Source organism: Zosterops lateralis, assembly GCF_965231275.1.
Source record: "Zosterops lateralis genome assembly, chromosome: 15".
NCBI classification, from domain to species: domain Eukaryota; kingdom Metazoa; phylum Chordata; class Aves; order Passeriformes; family Zosteropidae; genus Zosterops; species Zosterops lateralis.
Genome location: NC_139775.1, coordinates 3,240,445 through 3,261,508, shown reverse-complemented (window position 1 = coordinate 3,261,508; position 21,064 = coordinate 3,240,445). Strand labels below are relative to the sequence as shown.

General features: G+C 44.0%; 1 protein-coding gene across 2 annotated transcripts; it reads right to left on the bottom strand.

Annotated features, from left to right (window-relative positions):
• Positions 1 to 419: 419 nt before the first annotated feature.
• SNX8 (sorting nexin 8) lies at positions 420 to 19,580 on the bottom strand. 2 transcript variants are annotated; one of them, XM_083872527.1, is made up of 12 exons: positions 19,510 to 19,561; positions 18,461 to 18,534; positions 11,629 to 11,819; positions 11,063 to 11,180; positions 8,496 to 8,617; positions 8,045 to 8,125; positions 6,952 to 7,112; positions 6,416 to 6,548; positions 5,235 to 5,303; positions 4,306 to 4,455; positions 3,775 to 3,924; positions 420 to 3,055 (listed from the first exon to the last, which is right to left on the bottom strand). In XM_083872527.1, the coding sequence occupies exons 2-12, from the start codon at positions 18,492 to 18,494 to the stop codon at positions 2,942 to 2,944; spliced, it is 1,323 nt and encodes a 440-aa protein (XP_083728653.1). In that variant the 5' UTR covers positions 18,495 to 18,534; positions 19,510 to 19,561; the 3' UTR covers positions 420 to 2,941. The 2 variants fall into 2 exon arrangements, with proteins under 2 accessions (XP_083728653.1, XP_083728654.1); XM_083872528.1 differs by lacking the exon at positions 18,461 to 18,534 and having other exon boundaries at positions 19,510 to 19,580.
• Between the last annotated feature and the right edge of the window lie 1,484 nt (positions 19,581 to 21,064).

Genomic DNA, 21,064 nt, shown 5'->3' with positions numbered 1-21,064 from the left:
AAGGAAGCTGTGCTTGATGCTGCCCTCCAAGTCTGACAGATCCATAAACTGAACACAACAAAGACAGGAAGGAAATCCCTCACACATTGAGGTAAACAAACAGTGCTATTTGCACGACCAGCCTCCCAGGAGAAAGGTTTGCAAACTAAGGGTTGTATGAAATAGTGTCTGCATGTGTTTAGGAGTGAGACAGAAGTTTGACAGTCCAGTATGAAATAAACTCTGAAAGTACCAGCAGCTGGATCAGATTTGAGAATACTGGGCCTCAGTTCTGAAATACCTGGTGAACAGAGTAAAACCAAAACAAGAAAAGCCCACTCCCAAATCTCTCCTCAAAGACACAAGGGCTGACAATGGAGGAATGGGGTGTTTCTCAAAACGTTAATTTCCGTTTCTTTACAGGTCCTGTGGTGTGTCTCTATCATTGTTACAGTCTCTGCACTAGGACTGTACAATTTGTGCTTGAAGGTGAACAGGAAAGAGGAGTTAGTCTAAAGCCCTAATGTCATTTTGATGTTTGCATTTGCGGGGGGGGGGGGGGTTGTTTTTTTTAAATATTAAATCAAATTCAAATTTGGGGTTTTTTTCCTAAGTGAGAAGTGCAAAGTTCCATTCAGGCTAGTTCTTTGCAAGCACTCCTATAGAACACTGCCCAGTTAACAAGTAACATATGAGACCCATCATAAGTTATTAGATCTTGCCCCAAAACATACAGTATTTTCTCAATTTCACTGTTCACCACATCAGGCAAACAAAGATAAATGAGGGAGGATGGGTGTTGAGACTAAGCCAGCCATAACCAGGCAGCACCTGCTGATAATGCAGGAGTGAAGTGCACGGAAAAGTCTGGTAACACACTTTCCACACCTGAACCACAAACTATCTTCCTAATCAAGACAAGGTCAAGCAGAAAAACCTGTTGTGCCATGCCTGAGATGATATCTTCTCTGTAACTGGACTGTAGAAACATTTCCTTCCCCTGACAGTTTGCTCCAGCTTGTGAGCAGAATTTCTTCTGCATCACTTAGGAAATCTCCAGGAGAGAATCAAATCTGTCACAGCCATTTGCAGTTCATCTGTCTCACTGGACAAGGCCCATGTGCAGGAGGAAAGTCAGTTAACATTTGAATTGTTGGAAAAAGCTCTTAATGCATTCTGTGCAAGGTTGGCTACACACTGCTTAAGGCCCAGCACTCAAGGAACTCACCCATAGCAATGTATTTACTCCATTTTGAGGACTGTGAGTAATGGTTATTCAGTCTCCTGAAACTGGGCAAATAACTTATCTTGCTCCTAGCTGAAGAAACTAATCCAGAATTTCCACCTGGGCTAGGAAGAGTTTCATGTTGCATTGAAATTACTAAATTAAGGAAAAAAAACACCAAAAACAACCAAAAAGGCTTTTGTGATTTGAGGATTTAAATATACTTCCTGATAATGGGGAAGTTCCCTACTGGGAAGATACTGTAATGGTTCCAATTTACCAGCAAGCACTCATCCTTGTTAACATGCTTCCTTTTTTTACCCATTCGAGGAAAATGCTAAGAAGCCAAGTCACAAATTCCCCTTTGGAAGCTATTTTGGCCTCACAGAAGTCAAGTTCAGGGAGTCCTGTTCACACAGAGTTTTGCTGCAGACGTTTGCAGTTTGATTATCAGTTTCTCTGGAGGATGTGCACCATTTCCCCTGAGGTAACACAACACGCACGTTCTCCTCCTTTGCCTCCCGAGGGAAAGCCACTGGAGATACAAAGTGGAAAATGTTTAGTCCCTTTATCACAACCACAAACCATTCTGAAACTCCGTTACCAAGGGCTGTGGCATTTTTAGAGATGAGAACTTTCACTTAATTTGTCTACTCTCCTTCACAAGCAAAGACACTGCAATGCTACCTGCAGCCAGGAAGAATGACAGTAACATCCTGATAATACTGAACTTTTGCTAATGAACTTTATCAGCACTGTGTTCCAGCCTGCTGGTGCAACAGGGTACTTCTGATATGACACCAAAGAAAACACCAGCCTTTTGGTCAGCAGCTCTCCAACAGATCTGAACAGCTCACCAGATGGAGGTCAAAACCCCTAGAAGAAACAAACAAGCTACCTTGTAGCTGTTCGGCTCCTGTAGTAGGAGTGGCATACAATTAAGGAGTGTTTTAGTCAATTACTTTCTCATTTATGCCAGGCAAACTCCTTTGAGTTCCTGAACCCAGCTGTCTTTGGCCCCAAACTGAAAAATATGAGCAAGTCCCCAGGCTGCCCTGCAACCGTGAAGGGAAACACACTGACAATACAGTCCATCCAGCACCATCAGGAAAATCCCTGCCACACAGCAGCACTGACCCCTGCCCAGCTGGGTTACAAAATCCAACCACTTCATCCATTTTGTGCTAAGGTCTAGCAGTAAGAAATCAAACCCAGACACCTACAGTGGGATAGAGGATGGCTTTCAGCTTTCCTTATGCACACACGTCCCTAACACAGGCCCTCCAAGGCATAAAAAGCAATTTATCTCCACTAAAAGCAAGTGCTTCGGCTATCCTGTTCATCTCAGTACTTCAGAGACGTGCAAAGATGTGTCAGCACAGCTGCAGATAAATGTGATTGGAGGACTGTTAGTACAAGATGTAGAGGCCTCAGCAACAACACTGCAAGACTCGCTGTGCCAGGCCATATCCCAACCCCATGAGGAGTGTCTGCAGGATAATGAACATCAGCTCTGCCCCAGGGCATTGCAAAATTACAAAATTGTCTCTATATCCATATGTTCTGCCCCACATCCAGTCTGTCTAAATCAGAGAGCAGCTGAAAGCAGCAATATTAAAAAAAAAAAAAAAAAAAAAAAAAAAAAAAAAAAAAAAGCTGTTTGGAGGATTCATTGGAGGTAGAGGTCCCACCCCTTCGTTGATTGCCCTTCTTGATCCATGTGGGATGCTCGGAACATTAACTGGAAAAGAAGTTTCCCTCTGGAGGTGACAGTGGTGGAGTTGGCATACTGCTGGATCCCACAAAAAGGCAGCTCAACTTCGGCTTCAATTCATTCCAAACTTTACTCATCTGGGAGTGGAGAAGGAGAGAAAGCAAACATGACCACACAGCAGGTAACAATCTCACCACAAAGAATTTTAGCAGCAGTCTTGGGAAGCACAACACCAATTTGCTGAAGTATTTTCAGGACATTCAATGGACCCAGACTGTTCCTGTTAGATCATTGCTATGTGCAGCTCCATGAACATTTTCCTGAGCCTGTATGGAAGGGAGATCTCCCTTCATTAAATTCCTTCACTGAAGGGATGGAAGGGAGCTGAAGGAAAAGAGACTTTTCTAATATAACCAAGCAAGAAAGTCTGTATATGGGGAATATTAAAGCTCTTACTTAGTGTTTAACAAAAGGGAGCTGCTAAGTTTTAGAGCAAAACCTGGAAAGTTTTCTTGTCACACAATTTCTGTGTAGCTCAAGAAAAAAACAGATTAATCTAGCAAACAAACATCATTCATTACAGAGTAGAGATTTAATGGTTGGGTCTTTTTCAACTACTCACAGGATAGAGGCAGCTACAGATGGGAGAAGAAAAGAAAAAAGCTTGCTGCAAGAAGATACCATCTTTTAGAGGGCTTAGAGCCAATCTTGATCCTCACCCCAAACTGAAAAAACCTCAAGTAACTTCCTAAGTTATGAGAGAGCCCAACTGCACGGATGAAGGCCAACGGATGAAAACAAATCCATTCAAATTCTCATTCGTATTTTGGGAAAAAGGACACAGTCTAGAACTCACCTCTTTGTGACCCTGAATCTGGGAGTTGACAAAGGCCCCCAAAATGTGAGATGTGAGAGGCAGGTAGATGTGGATGAGCTGTGTCTCCTGATGCAGGCAATACAGAGAGAAGTAATTCCGCAGCTCCATGGTTATGATCGCGTTTTCTTGCTGAAAGAAGAGGAACTCAGTAACCAGGAAGAGGGTGGGAGAAAGGAGAAACAGGAGAAAACAGCATTCCTCCCCATACCAGCAATTCAAACACACACCAAAAAACCTAAAAAAGGCAGTTCCTTTCCCATCTGATACAACAGGAATTGCCCTTTCCATCATGCAGTGTGCTGCTTCCCACAGCTCCTGCAAATGACATGCCAGTAACAAGTGCTGAGGAAAACTAACACGTTTTCCACGTGGCACAGCAGGTAGCACAGATTTCCCAAAGTACTGGCTACCCTTTCAGTCCAAAAACTTTCTACAAACGTGACTGAGTTACAGAGCAGCACCATTACAGAGCCCAGTCCCACCCTTTGCTCTCCCAGGTGCCTGCCCTACCTCCACAATCCGAGACTCCAGTTGCTCCACCGATTCTGGCTCTTTGTTCTGCACAGTGGCACTCATCATCTGCTTCTTCATCATGCTGTACTTGTGCAAGGCTCGCTGGTGCTTGTGCAATACCCCCTTCTCGTGCCTTTCACACAGGTCCTGTATGGGCAAAGAAAACAGCAGGTCTGTAGTGGGAGCCAAGAGTCAGCAAACACACAGCCAAGTACATCAGGAACACACACATTGTGGTCACACTTTGTGTCATTTCTACGCTGCAGATTTTTGCTCCTTGGCTTTCAAGAGGGTCAAAAAATGCCTAAGAGGGTCAAAAAGTGGCTAAGAATTTAAGAAACGAAATTTGAAGTCAGACCAGTGAGTTTGAGAGGCAACCCAGAGCATCACTTGCCAACATTCTAGATCTTATCAGGCCTCTTATCTTTTCTGACCTTCCCAGTATTAAGTGCTGGCAATTAATTAAAGTGCTGGCTCAAGTCCTTCAAATTCAGTCCTGGCCTGGGAATGTCAGGAGAGGCTGCCACATACAGCTGACCAGAAGATTAGTATTAACAAAATCCTTTCATTCATAACTGAACTCGTGTCTTCATGAACAAATCAGTAGCAATCTATCTCACTGCTTTGACTCAAAAGCAGCCAAATCTAAAAAAACAAAAAGGCAGCTGACACATATAGTTTAACCAATCTTATTTTTAAATTCCTTGCAGAGTTTGCTCTTTGGCAAGTTCCCATCATCAGACGAGCTGATCAGGAAGGCTACAGAGCTCCTTATGGCCAAGAGCCACTCCCCTCCCTCTGCCAGATGCCCAGTTTGCCTCTGAACTGGCCTCACAGACAGTTTTCCATCCAGTTAGCGTTACACCCTCTAAAGAGCACAAGCTTGCTCTAAACAACTTTCTTGTTGGCAGAACAGCAGAGCTCACTTTATAGGACTGGAGTAAATCCAGGAAAAGGTTCAACTTCTCCACCACATCATTCTCTTCCTGTTTACCCTAGAAAACAAGGAAAAAGTACATTTTACGTAAGCCTGGCATCACAGCCCTTCACCCCCCAACACCCCACGGGCTCTCACTGCTCTCTCCAGGGCACACCAGCGCTTACACAACTGCATCAAAAATCTCTCTGATGGCACTGGACTGTTTAGTCTTCAGTGTGCAGAACAAAGACCTGACTGAGGCAGGAACAGCTTTTCCAACTGACTGATCATTAGAACAAGAGGAGTTGGTTTCACAGGCCTGCGTGTCAGTCCTTTCAGCACACTCTTCCTGGAATTCCTTGCTCTTGCAGATTCCTCCAATCTTTCATCTTCCCTTCCTACAAGATAACTAATCCATTAAAACTCTGAATACCTGCACATTGCCCATAATAGTTCATGCATCAGAAGACAGAGATGAGACACCAAGACAAATTTCACTACCAGTTTTTTTTATTTTACAGAATACTCTTTTCTTCCTGTATCAATAGAGCTCTCTGGAGCGTAAACTCCAGAGAAAGAGACCTGGCCTGACTGATCTACAAAAGCACACTGAGTGTTTTAACACAATGAGATGAAGAGCAGTGAAGACAAAACTATTACTTTTCCTTCCCAGCCTGTCGTGTTCTCACATCATTCTGACAGTCATTACCACACTGCACACTCAGACCGGAATGTGGTGCTTCTGACTGAATGATTCTCATGTAATGTTTAAGTACATGAATGTGAAAATTTGATTCAGAAGGAAGTTATTCTGGGTTCTCTGTAGCAGATTAATAAAATGGAACACAGCACTTTTGGACAGCTCACCCTAGCAGTGAACTTAATGTGTGCAGTAACCATTTAAAATTAAGAAAGAAAGCAGCATTCCCTTGCCTGTTACATTTTTTCCCCATTCAAACACAGTCCAGGTATTTCACACAAGCTTGAACAAGCAGACTGTTAGTTAAGGATGTGAGTTTGGTCTGCAATCTCCCTCTTAATTCTTGAAGGGCTCATGGTTCAAGATGAAATTTAGGGCAACAGTGTACCTCATTCATGTTACAGAAAGAAAAAAAAAAAAAAAAAAAAAAAAAAAAAAAAAAAAAAAAAAAAAAAAAAAAAAAAAAGAGGCAGAAGTAAAGGACTCACCTGCTGCACAGCCTTATCTGCCAGAAGTGCAAATTCAACAGACAGACCCTTCAAGGCTTGTTTCAGAGTCCCCCATGTGTTGTTATTCAAAGCAGCCCAGGAAGGAAGTGGGGTAGTGTCTGAGCCCAAAGCACTGCAAGGAGACAAGCAATGGTCACATCTAGGTGACAAATTCCACTGAGTAGATAAAGTTATTTGCAGAGAGCAGTTTCAAATCTGTCTAAATAGCTCACAGTGCTGAGCTACTACTGTCCCATCACAAATGCAGAGTTAACTGTGTACATGCTGGGGAGAGAGACAGTAACAGAAGGACCTGAATATGGAGGTATTTCTGTTTTCTTTCCTCACACTCAGGGGAATGCAGCCTTAGTGGAAAGCATGCATTTCCTTCTTTAATAGAAGGAAAATTGATTATATCCTACAGCATGAACTGAAACACCCATTTTTACCAGACCATTTGCAGGTAAACTTTACAACAGTTTTGAGTTCTAAACCAACAGTAGAACCATCAGCAAACCCTGTTCCTCCAAACCTACCTGAGCTCCTTCCCAAATATGAGGAGGTCGGAGGCGTTATCGATGGCTCGGGATGCGATCCTCTCCGCACGGTCCCGGAGCTTATAAAAGCTGTTATAAATATTTCTGATCAGCTCCCTGCTGGCAGCAAACTGGGCCTGAATGTCAGCTGGGAGGTAGTCCTGAAGGAGTACAGAGGGATTACTGGGGGATAAATCAGAGGCACACCACAGTCTGCAGAGAGGGACAGGCTTCCCTCCTGTGCTCGCTCTCTCCCACTTGTGCTCTAATAACTCTGCAGAGACCAGTTTCCCATTTAGGTCCCAAGTCACACAAACAGCCCTAATTTCCAGAGGCACAAAGAGGTTCAAATAGCCAGTGTAAATAGGGTTGGCAAAATCTGCAATTCTTCTATGTAGTTAAAAGAAGGTTGTGAGGTTTCAAGCTCCCAAGTTCTGATCTGATCCTACTGGTAACTCCCAGCCCAGTAAAGTCAAGCATGAACTGAAAGTTCAGCTTTTTTTTGACCAGTTTATCACTGGTAAAATCCTGAATTAAGCTCCAGTTGCAAAACCCTCTCCAAACATTGCAGGAACCTGAACAACAACTTGCTTTGAAATTGCTCAATGAACACAGTGGATGTGTACTTAAAACTTGTCATAGCACTAATCACTGGGATAAACAGATATGTAGAACTTATAACTATCTTTTCCATAACAGTCAAGATTGCTCTCCCACAGGGAGAGGACAACAGACAGAATGAGGGCATGAGCACAAGAGAAAGACACCAATCCAGACATTAACTTATAAATTGTGCAATTTGTGCATTTGTTTGTTATGCAAGTACAAGTAATTACAGAGAAACATGTTCTGAGCAGGATTCATTATTTCATCTATATCATTTTCATGAGCCAGAATTTAGCTAGAAATACCAGGCCCTTAGGAGTTAAAAGTTTATTTGATCTTTTCAATAAAATTACAAGTCCTTCAGACTCTGGAAACAACTGTCTCCTACCTAAGGTCTCCATCACTTCACAAATGTCATAACTGAAGCACTTGGACAAGAAAGCAATTTAAACCAGAAAAACATGTTGCAAGAAATTCATATACATACCTTGGCCTGGGTAGCTAATCTGCAAGTCACAAATTCATCTCCTACTCCCTGGACCAACTCCCTTAGCTTATTCTGTACATCCTGGAGAAAATATAGAATCAAATGAGCATGAAAGAACTATGAAAAAACACAGGAAGTTCATGCAGGTCTCAGACAAATTGCAGCAGCAAAGCACAACTCAGCAGATACAGATTTACCCAGGCTAGGTTTAATTTAAGAAAAAGCATAATCTCTGTTCCCCTATGAACAGCTATAATTTTCAAAATGCTACACTCCTGGCATTGAGTGAAATTACCTTCCACTTTCCACTGTGGAAACACCTACTGAGAGAAAATTCCCTTCATCCCAGGGAGCAAACCCATGTAGGTTAACAGCAATTCTGAACACTGTGCCCAGCCAGGCACTTACAGCAAGACATGCAAGCTCAGGACTATTGCTAACAAACACTCACTGAGCCACTGAAGGACAGGAAGAGTTTCAGGAGCACATCTTCTGAGAAAGGGGGGTGTCGAGCCACCAGGTTTATAAACCTCTTCAGTGCCCTCCTCCTGGATTCGATGAACTCGCGATCGGCTGCAGGAAGAAACATGAAACTGCAATTAATGCCCCTCATGTTACATCTCAGAAAGGAAACAGAAAGCACTGCAACAAAAAACAAAGAATAGTTACCTACAACCTGTCAGCTCCCCAAAGCAGACCTTTCAGACTGACCACCTGAACAAATATTCCATCAAGTGTTAAAGAACACTTTTCTTTAACTCTTAGCAAAATCCAGCACACACAGCTACACATGGTTATTTCCACAGGGGAGGTCAGGGAGGAAGGACAAACAACCAAGCCTAAGGCCTGAAACCTCCACTTACAAACTGTGGGCCTACAGAGATTCTTCTTCCTCTGAATCAATTCCACAGAGGATATCCCAGCCTGTTTGGGACTCCTGGGATCAGCATCCACCCTTTTCATGCAAGATGTCAAAAAGTACTTTGGAAGACTTGCAGAGCAATCTGCAGTACATCCATCCAGAGTCTTTACTTGTCAAACTAAAAAAATTCTGCTCGTCTTGCTGAAACAGGAAGATTTTCAATCTGGCAATAACTGCAGTAAGGAAGTAAATCAAAGTTCATGGAGTTTTTCAGGAACAATAGAAAATAAAATCAAAGACTGAAGGAAAAGAAAGCAGCATAGAAAGAAATTAAAGGAATGCTCTTAAACATGACAGTACTCCCATATCATGAAGGATTTCTACTCTTTTGCCCCAGTTTTAAGCTGGCAGTTTGCTGGCTCTGAGGACTCTCACAGGTGATCCTCAGGACAGCACTGCCCACAATTCATTTTTCTGCCATTGGGGTTGCAGATCTTGGTTTTGCTTTGCTCATACTTAACCCACACGGACATTTCTGAAGTTTTGTACACCCTTCCCACAGGATCTGCCTCAGATGGCTGATGTCTTCCAAACCAGCAGAGAGAGCAGGTCATCCATCTCCATCTGACAGATGGAGGGGAGCAGACACCCACTGGGATCCATGTTACTCAGCAGAGGGGCACAGCAAGGAGAAAGCACAGAGCTTTGTCCATCCAGCTTTGGGACTTGGAGGCTCCAAGAGTCCCACATCTACACTAATCCATCAAATCCTGTGTCCTGCAACACCATTTGTCAGCCCATTAATCTACTCAGAAACAAGAACTACCTGTTCCCTTTCCTTTTTCCTGTTTGCAGTTTCCATTAAACCCACTTCCACAGCTCTTCTATATGCAGTCACTGGGCTAAAGGCAATCAGCACTCTCTGCCTTATCACAGCTTTGCACTGTACTAGAACTGTTCTCCTAGCACAGTTTGGAAACTAATCCTATCAGTTTTTTTTTTCCTAAAGTTGTGATATGTGTGGGAAGAAATGCACCAGTGAATGCAGGGAAATATCAACATACCAGCAATGCAAGGAAATAATAGTCTCTGACAAGTGACAGATACTGGAAGCTTCTTCATAAGCATCCTCTGTCCACTGAGATTAATCAGAAAAAGTCTCTCTGCTCACAGGTGTTGCATGAAGTGGAAATTCTGGCTGAGAACACTGAATCAGGTTAACTTCACACATGGGTTTCACAGCCCCTCAAAAAAAGTCTTCACAATTCACAGTCCATCATAAAAATATATGACCATTGAAGATTTTCAGGGGTGTGATTTTGCTTTGCTCCAGTTCACTATACACCCTGCTCTGCCCACTGTTTACCAATTCTGCTTTACTGGAGCAATACATGGACTCCTCAATTGAAATTATTTATTGAAACAGTGATCTGAGCACCATGGGCAGGAGAGAAGACACTGAAAAGTTTGTTCTTCTACAGATAAAGTAATAATCAAGACAGGATTTTATGAAGTTATACAACTTTTGAAATAATAAATGCTTAAAACCAGTTTCAATGTTTGAGATGAATGAAAAAATGTTCCTGAAGGAGCTTTGATATGCCTTTTGTCTCAGGATACTTCTTGGTTTCTAGTCTAACTGCTGAAGTATACTTGAATGAACTGACACTGATTTCATTTAGGTTGGAAAAGAACTTTTAAGATCACTGAATCCAGCTGTTAAACTAATACTGCCAAGTCCACCACTAAACAGTGATCACCACAACCTGTTTTTCTAAGAAGCAATACCTGCAGCTCTGCCATGCTCTTGTGTAGAGTTACACCTAAAATCTTATTAGGAAAAATCACTAGCTACTGAAATTCTGCAGGAAGAAACCCCACTGATACTTTGCCTTCATATCTCACCTACAGGAATCCCTGGCATGGCAGTAATTCACACCTCTAAAGTGTGTATTATAACCTCAGAGTAGTCTGAGCAGGCAGAAGCCAAGACTTTCAATCTTTTAAACGTTTCTTGCTAATAGTATCACCTCTATGGCACTTGCAGGAGCCAAGATCTTCCATCTTTTGAACATTCCTTTCCAACAGTATCACCTGGATTGCGCCTGCACCGCGAAGCAAAACCCCTCCAGCCCAAAATGAAGATGCAGCTTTACCTCCCAGCATCCTCTTAGGGGGCAGGGCTGGCACCATGCGATAGGGGAACTTCTGCAGCAGCATCTCGTGGAACACCACAAAGTCGTTGTATCGTCTGTACACCGAGCACTTGAACCGCTGCAGGTGACACAGGGAGGTAAATCAATGCACAGCTCACACAGCAGCACCTCCACTATTTTTTTTTTTTTTTGCACTGTCAGTATAATTTCTTCACTAGCTCAAAACCAGACTGCAAACTAGTTTGAACTATCCAGCTACTTACACCAATTTTTGTTATAAACCCATTCTGTTTTCATTGTCATACAACTGCTTTTGTACAGAGCTCAGGTTTTAAGCAAGTGAACTTGCAGATCATCCTTCAGACCTCTGTTAGATGTTCCATGCTGCACAGGCACAAGCCAGGAAGGCCCAGTGCTACTGCACTAAAAGTCAACTCACATAACTGGTCTGCTTAAAGCCAGCATCACCCAGCACATCTAAATCACTCGGGACTTTGCCATCAGAAGCTGCACAGACATTCTTAGGAGGACACATTCTCACCAAGCCCAAAGCTTGTTCACATTACCTTGCTGGAAACCTCATATTCCACATGTTTCAGAAAAAGGCCCTTCTTCTCAGGTATAAGCTCCACCTGCACACTATCCTTGCTCAATAGCTCTTGTAGGGTGTGGGAAAGCAGCAGTGGATTTCCCTGGGGCGTCTGCATCAGAAACTGTTCCGGCTCCCTTGGTTCATTTACCGGCGGCTTTGCCAAATCTAGAAGACAAAAAGGGAAAAAACACTAGACCTGATAAGATGTAGTAAAAGAAGTAGCCTTAAAATACTCTGCTCCTTTGCTTGGTGCTTCCCAGAGTGGTGCAACACAAGCAGAAGCCCAGCCAGGCCACTCCCCTGGGAGGTTTTGCTGCTCCACACACGTTCACATCGCCGGTGCCTCCCTGCTCACAACACCCAGCAGCACCACCAATTATATCGAGTCACAGACACATCTCCACTAAGCAAAGAATCATCACGGGCCAAATTTGTTCTGTGAATCAGCTGAGAGGCCTGCATTTCCTGTCTGTCCAGCTCCCACCACAGCAGGATCTGCCAAAATGAATGAAACCCTTGCTCAGCACTTTTGGATCCTGCCTAGAACAACTCATGGAAGGAAAGAAAAATTGTCATTTTACCACGCTGCAGAAATTTAATCCATTAATTTTGCACACCATTACAAAGGAAGGAGACACTTCATTTGACATAATTTTATTAAACTCTGTGACAGTGTGCTACAGTGAGTGTGAATTAAAATAATTTACTGTGTCAACATAGTTAAGTTCCAAAGCAGAGAGAAAAGATTCCTACAACTTGACAATTCCTCAATCATAGCAAGCTGTGGCAAAATCTTTCAAACTTGTCTATTCTCTTCCACTGCTTGTAGCTAGAAAACAAACAGCTTTTGACAGTGAATTTGACCTGAACTGGGCAACTTTGGACAGTAACTGATTCTCAGACAGATGCAGAAGTGAAAAAAGATGGGTCTTATGAATGTGGCCCCAGGGGACAAATGACATCAAAGCAGTGGCAAAGCTGATGACTCAGAGTGTTCTCTTATCAAGTGCCTGACTGCAGCCTGTTATCTCAAACCGACTTCATAACTACATCTATTATGTGACTGCAAACTAAGCTTACATTGTTTTTCAAAGCCATTCTTTCTTTTCTACCCATTCCACACACAGGAAACAGTGTGAAAAATGAGGGTGCAACCCTGGACTCTGTGCACCCCATACCTGAGCTCTGCTCTCCAGTCTGGAGCAGGTGCATTGCTTCCTCTCTGCAAGAGGCACGCTGTGAACAAGCTCTTTTATAAAGCAAGTCAAATCCACTGATGGAAAGTGGGCAGAAAAGGCAGGTAGGGTTCATTATCCTTCCTTGCCATTGTGCAGAAGTTCTTAAATATATCTGCAATTTTAATAACACAGTAACACTACAGAAGCAAGAAGCATTTCTTTAAGTTTTGATACATAGTTCAAAAAGTTGTTAAGTGGGTAACAGATTAACTAAAGGAAGATAAGAAGTCAAATCCTTAACTTGAAAGTCCTGACCTCCACCTGATAAGGATTCCCACCTGCTCCTTCATGTGCCCTAGGTACTCATAAATGGGGAAAACAAGCATTCTTTAATTGCCCAGATTTATGGCTTCGTAACAGACACTTTGCTATTTGTTCCATAAAATGGCTTAATGAAACCAAACCAAATCCAGGACAAATGACCTTATCCCACATGTCTCATCAGGCTTCAGATTCCTGCTAATGTGACTCAGAGAAGCAAGTCTTAACACCTCTGCTTTAACAGACACATCACCTGCTAACCCCACCTATGGAGCAGCTCCTAAAAATTTCCAGCTACCTGCCAGAAATTTGCAGTAAAATAATACGAGGCAATTCAGTGTTGACATGGGATACTGCTGGATGGAGTGACAACGTCTGTAGAGCACAATGCATCCTGGATATCCAGAGCAGCAGCTCTCTGGGTGTCCACCCTTGTAATTTTTGGGTTTAACTGCTCAAGACACACCAATGAAATGAGACATGAGACAGCAGATGATGTTACTTTTCCAATGCACACACAGACATCCTTCCAGAGAATTCCAGAGCCTTCTGTGCTGCTCAGCCACTGGCTGGTGTTGCAGAGGCCTCCCCCAAAGGAGCCTACTCAAAATGCACCCCAATTAATTCCCCAAGCAGTGCCAATCTGTACTAACACAGCATCTCCTCCTGCCTATTGAGTCACTGTCTCTGCTTCCCATCTTTCTGCTGGACAACCAACAGCACAAACCAGCCCCTGAGCTGGGGCTCAGCATTGTCTGTAAACTCCTGAAACTCCAAAGGCAAGAGATAGGAAGGAGTAGAAAAGATGTATAGGGTGAACCATGAATCCCTCAGTGTTTCATCTGTAAGTGCCAGAACCAAACTGATGCTGAGGACTCTAAAGTTCATTACAGGTCTGCACCCCATTACCCAGTAAGACATCGACAGAGTGTTGCCCTACAAGGCAAGACTCCTTTGACAATTCATCCAATATTGGTCTTCTCCTGGTAATTCCTTCCCAGTTTGTATCGAGTTCTTCTCTAAATCTGCTTTCTAAAAATCACTTACAGGACATGCCTGCAGTTTATCAGCAGTTCACACTCCTGGCTGTCCCTGAAATATTCTGTAGCTTCTTTACATCTCAACCTTGTCTAAATGTGTGAAATCACACAAACCAGACAACCAGGCAAACAAGTTTGAATAATTACTCTTTAATTAATAATCTCACTGTGTCTGGTATCAAGAAGACAGTTACTCAGAGTGAATCTACACCCACAAACACTGGTCTGAGAACACAATAAAACGACTTGGGAACAGCTGTTAACCTGCTTTAGGAAACGCTTATCATGGCATTTACATTAACCCTACAGAGCAATATCTACTGGAGCTGTTCTTCAGCCCATTTTTCATTCAACTTCCTAAAGAGCCTATTTGGGAACAGCCTCAAGAGCCCTGGCCAGGAATGGTGGATAATAATGGGAACTCATTGGTATGAGCTCCTGTGTTCAGCCAGTAAAAGGATTTACATGCATTGTAACAGAACACTTAAGGCTCCCCATCACGCACTCTCTGCTGGAGAACAGCTAATTTTGAAAACATTCCCTTTGGTTTCCGCAGATCATTATCTAGTAAAGTTTACATGGAGAGAGCAGCAAGTGGATACAGAAATGAGGTATGGAATGGTCCCCTGGAACACTGGGAAGCAGACAAAATAAAAATCAGCTTTTTCCTACAAGCCAGGCTTTTGCTATAGCAGCTTCTCAATCTGTTGTCAATAAGATATCAGGAAGTGGCCTGATACAACTGAAAACAAGTTGATACAAAAGTTAAAAATAATACATATAAACATACATAACAAGCAAACAAGAAGACAACAGGATGACAAGAACTAAAAGTTTGAAGAAGCATTCAAAGCATGGCCTAGTTTTTGTTTGGTTGTAAAAGAAAACAGCTATGAAAACACTGCGTAATACTTTTCTTTTTTTTTTTTTGGTAACAAGTCAGGTAGCCTTTGGACTGAAGGGAATTGAGAAACTTACCCAGAGAACAACTGCAACAGAAAATTTCTCTACTTCATACCCTGTGTTTCATGCTTTAGTTACTGTCCAACATTCATTACTCCACTGATACAACTGGGCAGCAATCTGCCCTCCATGGAGTTCCCAGTTTCCTCCATCCAAATTCCCAAAATCACGCATTTAGGAAAGCCAGAGCAAAACTCCAAGTACCTGGATAACTGCACAGAGTTTTCACAAGTGAGTAAGCACAGACAGCAGAGCGATGCCAGGGCTGGAAGCACAGGTGGTAAATCACAACATTGATCTCCCTTCCCTGATTAAGCTCTGTCAATCAAATTTGGAGGCCTTATCTCCATTTTACAGATGGCTGATGCTACCAACTCTTTATTACACCAGGTGCTAATCAGATAAATTTATTAGACATGCTTAAGTAGATGGTGCCACAGAATTACTTGTTATATTGGTAGCATATTTACTAGAAGGAGAAAGGAGATTGTAAGGAAGCAAAACCTTCAGGAAAAACAGCTCAGATCTCTCCTCCACCATCACAGGCCACAGCTGTGCAGAGCAGAGGGGATCCAACCCACAGGAAATGCAAGGGAATATGAAAACTGACTGGTTTTGCACAGAGATACCTCAGATTTCTCCCTGGAAAAAAAAAATAAATGAGGGCTCCACTACCAACTCCTGAGCCAGGAATACTAAAGCAGCAATTTAAATATCATTCACCAGCATTTCCCTTTCCTTTCTGTCTTCTCATGAGAAGCCCCAGGAATTATGGAAATGCCTTTCCCCTTTATTGTGTCAAACACATTCCTCCATAATTCCAGAATCCAGTGTCCACAACAGCCTCCCTGAAAGCTGGCGCAGATTTCAACTACAAATTCAAACAGATTCCCATCTTAGTTTTCATTTTTTTAAATATTACATAATTTGAAATCCCCTAAAAAAAAGAGGACAGACAGAAGTCCCACAAAAAAAAAAAAAAAAAAAAAAAAAAAGGCAAACAAAACTTTTTTCCTATTAAAGGCATTACGTATTTTTTGAGACAACTGCACACAACTTGTTGGGGTTGTTGTGAAGAATTTAAAACCACACAATTCTTAATCCAAAAGGAGAAAAGCAAAAGAATCATTTTAACAAAGCTAATTTCTACAGAGCTGTGTGTTCAACATGGAGGGCAGGTCTGTATTTCTTACTGGGTACGAGAGAAGTTATCATATTTAGTTCCACTGTAATTAACAGTCTCCTTCCCAACAGCTCCCTCGTAAATACAAGCTACCCAATGCCAAAACAAGATAAAATAGCACACACTATCATAAAATTAGATGTTGGAAACAGGCTCCAACATTTTTTCTCCTTAAAAAAAGACAAAAAACAACAAAAACACCACCACCACAGATGGCAAGTATTTACCCTGCACTAGTTAGTCTGGGTTTTCTGGGGATTTTTCCTTTGGTTAGGTTTTTATATTTCCCCTTGTGTTTTTTTTTGGTGTTGCGGGTAGTTTGGTTTTGGTTTGGGGAGGGGTTTTTTGGTGGTTGTTTGGGGGTTTTTTCCAAGTTAGTTTAAGATAGTTATTCAGCACTTGGTGCTCCTAAAGATGAAAAGAGAAGTTATGCCACAACTCAGAAATAGATGAGACTATTTAAGCTTTATTTAGTAATATTTAAAAAGCACCTGAATTTTTGCAGTCCCCTGCAGCTTTCGGCCTCTTGTTGCTTCTCAAACTACCACAATCCCACACCCCAGCAGAAAAAAACCCAACACCAACCTGTCACACAGATTTAGTGTGTGTAAAGAACTAACCTTAAGCTTATTGCCCTGTTCTTTTAACTCTGCTGTGGGATCACCAACTGATTCATCTGATTTCCCAAGTCTGGCAATACCAGGGACACATTCCATTCAGGAGTCAGCCATGAGGCACAAGCCCCAGCTGGAGCAAACACAATAAAGTGAGATGCAGCTACTTTGAAGAAATAACAGGATTAGCAGAGAAAAATCCATCGAGGAATGTGCCCTAAGATTACAGAGACAAGAAGTCAAATACTCACTGGGGCTGGTTCCCAGCGCTCAGTGGATGACTCTAAGATATAATTCTTCACAAAGAGGTTGGAAGTGTAAAAATTCACACCCAAAAATGCAACCCAGCAAGCAATAACCCAAACAACTACTCCAGGAAACTTTCACAAGGACATTTTAGCCTGACTACAAAACTGGCAAATTTCCACAACCATCTGTCCTTATAGAGTCAAGAATATCCCATGAAAATAAATAGTTTATCTTTGTTTTGCTTCTCATCTCCCTTGCATGTTTCTCACCCTTCTGATTACACTGGGGGAAAACTTGTCAGCATCTAAGCATTAAAAAATGGCATTCCCACCCCAGTCACTACAGCCTCCCAACTGTCTTTTCACACATTTTATAGTCAGAACAAGCTCATTCTTATCCCAAATCCAGTTGAAAAGCAATAATTAAAGCTCTCCTCCTTTTGTACCAATTCCACATGTCTGGATCTGGTAATTTTTTCTCCCTCAAGCTGCACCAACCCCTAAAACTTGAAGACTGAGGGGGAAATCAGTGGCCATGTGCAAATTATGCTGTCTGTGACATGTACAGCCCTCCCACAGGCTGAACACACAGTTCAAGATTTACCATCAGAATGAAAAAGAAACACCTCACTCCCCACACAGCCAACACACCTGGATCTGCTCCCTGCAACTGCAGCAAAACAGACTCACATGGAAGCAAAAGGAAAAAAATATCAATAAAAGCCACTCAGCAAAACTGATTTCTATATGCTGGACATTATTCTTTCTTTCTTTTCTCTTTGATTGCATTAAAAGTACTTTGAACTCTGCTAAGTCAAAAATATGGCATTTTTATGCACTCTCATAGGGGGCATCAATGATACCTGCCAGGACTCTCATTACTCTGGATATTTCAATCTTCCCAAAACACTCACTGACAAGCTGCTGGTCTCCAAAAAAAAAAAAAAAGACATATGGGTATGAAACTTCAGAGATCTCTGAGCCTGCATCATGATGCTAGAAATAGAAAACATTGTTGCATTCACAGCATTATTTTTCTCTAGCCAAAATCATTATACACCCTCTCTCAGTGGTCATCATAAAATCTTTGCCAAAGAAAACCAAGTTTTCCAAAGAAGGCTGAGCAGATCAGAAAGGAACAGAAGCACCATCACCAGAAGCTGATCAGTTCAAGATTACTCTTGATTACTCTGCTTGGGGACAACTGGTTTATCTCTATAAGGCTCCTGAAGCAGATGGTAAACCCATAACAGACATACCTGAGCAAGCTCTCTCTTTGGTACAGTAGGACATTTTTTCCACAAAGGCTGCTGTTCAATATGTTACACCAGTCCTGGACAGAAATATTCCAAAATAATTTATTTATAAGCATTATCTGCATCAGGAGCATCACAGGCCTACCAAGAGCAAACTCACAGTGGATCCCTAAATATAATCACCCAAACCATTTTTCCATGTATTAAGCTTACCTACTCATTTTTCTCTCCAAACTGAGGAGAAAAAAAAAAAAAACAACAAAACAAAACAAACAAACAAAAAAAAAAAACTGGTATGCACAGAGCAGGTACAAAACTTCAGCCACTTCGAAGAGAACTTTAGAGAGCCCTCTAAAGTTCCCTTCAGTTTAACTGCTAAAGGAGTGGAACACGTTATTCCCTCAATCCACCCAGGAGCTCCCTCCATCTCTCATTTCGCAACAGGCGCTGGCAGTGCTTGCCCGAGTTTCCTCCCCGGACCGAGCCGCGCTCCCGCGGCCGCAGCGCTGGGGCCGGGCTGTCCCCGCTGTCCCCGCTGTCCCCGCTGTCCCCGCTGTCCCCGCGGCCGGGACCGCCCTGCGCTGCCCCGGGGAACCAGCGCGCCCGGCGGGCGGGGAGCGGGGACCGAATAAATAATAATGAGATAAAGTCAGCCCCGCACTGCGAGCGCTCGGGCCGTCACTCCCCACGGGAGAAGTGCAGGACCGCGCCCCGTGCCCGCGGAAAGGCTGCGGGGAGGTGACCGCCTGCGGCCACCGGAGCCACCACCGGGGCCACCACCGGGGCCACCACCGGGGCCGCCCCGGCGGGCAGGTGGCCCCGGCGCCGCCGCTCCCCTCCCGGGAGAGGGATCCCCGTCAGCCCGAAGGGCAGCGCTCCGCGGGCACGCACCGGGCGGGTCGGGGCCGGCGGGGTCCCGCTGCCCCCGGGGGAAGAGGGGAAGGCGGCGGCGCTTCCCCGCGGGTTCTGCGGGCGGGGAGCGCGGCCCCGAGCCCGGCGCGGAGCCCCGTCCGCTCCCCGGGCCGGCAGCCGCATCCCGCATCCCCCCGTACCTGCGGCCGTGCCCGCGGGCGGCTCGCCGTCCATCGCGGCCGCGGTCATGTGAGGCCGGCCCGGCCGCCTCCCCTTCCTCCGCAGCGCCCGCCTGTCAGCGCGGGCGGGGCGGGCGGGCAGAGCCGCCTCCCGCGGGGCCGGGGCCGAGGGGCGCGGGGGGCGCGGTGCCCGCGGAAAGGCTGCGGCTCCGCCCGGGCCCGGCTCCGGCTGCGGCTCCGGCTCCGCGGGGACGTGTCGAATTGCAGGGCTGCGCGATGGTGGCCCCGCTCGGGCAGCGCGCCCGGCCCCGGGCGGCTCGGACAGGCTCCGGCAGGGACAGAGAGCCGGCCCCGCGCCTCGGCACCGCGGCGGGAGAATAACGCATCTCCCGGGTGTCTTAGAGCGTGTAAGGGCTGATCGGCTCACGGGCTCAATGCAGGATTATTCCGAAGTATAACTACTTTATTTTTTGAACTCTGAAAAGGACGGTTGTTGCGAACTTCAGGGAGGCTTTCTCGTGCGCCGGGAAAAGTGGATAAACTGTTGAGGTTGTACTTTGGGTTTCCAGTCACACAACCACAGGATCAGTTGGGTCGGGAAAGAATTTGACATCACCGAGTCCAATCTGTGGCCGAACAGCACCTCGTCACCCAGCCCACGGCACTGAGTGCCACGTCCACTCTGTCCTGACAGACCTCCAGGATCGGGACTCCCCCACCTCCCCGGGCAGCCCATTCCGATGTCTAAGCACCTTTCTGGGAAGAAATCCCTCCTGATGTCCAACCCAAACCTCCCCTGGCACGGCTTGAGACCGTGCCCTCTCATCTGATGAATTACTCCAAGTCAATTTTGGTATATTTTATTTAACTGAGTTCCTTTTCCCATGGCATTTCTGCTGCCATCTAAGCAATTAATCAAGTTTCCTACGCTCAGTATTTTTTTATATTTTGCACGCCTCTGGATTTTTGGTAAATTTGGTAGAAATGAACACTAAGCTATTCAGAAAAGCACATAAATGTGAACATTGTATGAACACCTCTCATTTTATTAGTGATTTTTTTCCCAGTTCCTGTACTTTATTAGGAATTATATGGTTGACAGCGGTGGAAAAAAAAAGGCACATTTTGTACAGTGATTTTCCTGAAAACACCATCAGACATGAAAAAAATCCTTACAGATTCTGGACCTCTAGATTGAGACGTTACAATCCATAATAATGCTGTATGTTTTTAATGTCCAAAGGATTGGATGCACTCCCTAATTAATGTCCCTGATATTTCTTAATCACGGGGAGTTAAATAGTCATCCCCACTGTACGCAGGGAGAACTAAAGCAGCAAATTATGAAGTGAGATTTCACTTCTATGTGAAATAAAATTTTGTGTAAAAATTTTTTGTAAATATTTATGTGACCACAATGCTCCCCTTTGAAAGTTTTTTGTGCTGCTACAAAGATGTGAATGAGTCGAGCGACTCTCCTTTTCCTCCTCCCTCAGTGCTATTTCAGCCCAGTCCCCATGAGCGTGGGTGCAGACGAAAGCCGTGTATGAAATTAAAAAAGCATGGCATTATTTAA

Bases quoted from the DNA above. Each gene is read 5' to 3' on its own strand.
- SNX8 (XM_083872528.1), bottom strand. From the start codon at position 19,558: ATGACCGCGGCCGCGATGGACGGCGAGCCGCCCGCGGGCACGGCCGCA. The intron at 11,820-19,509 runs GTACGGGGGGAT...TTTGTCTTCTAG, and splicing joins GCCCGCGGGCACGGCCGCAG to ATTTGGCAAAGCCGCCGGTA. The intron at 4,456-5,234 runs GTGAGCTCTGCT...TTGCCCATACAG, and splicing joins ATTTACTCCAGTCCTATAAA to GACCTGTGTGAAAGGCACGA.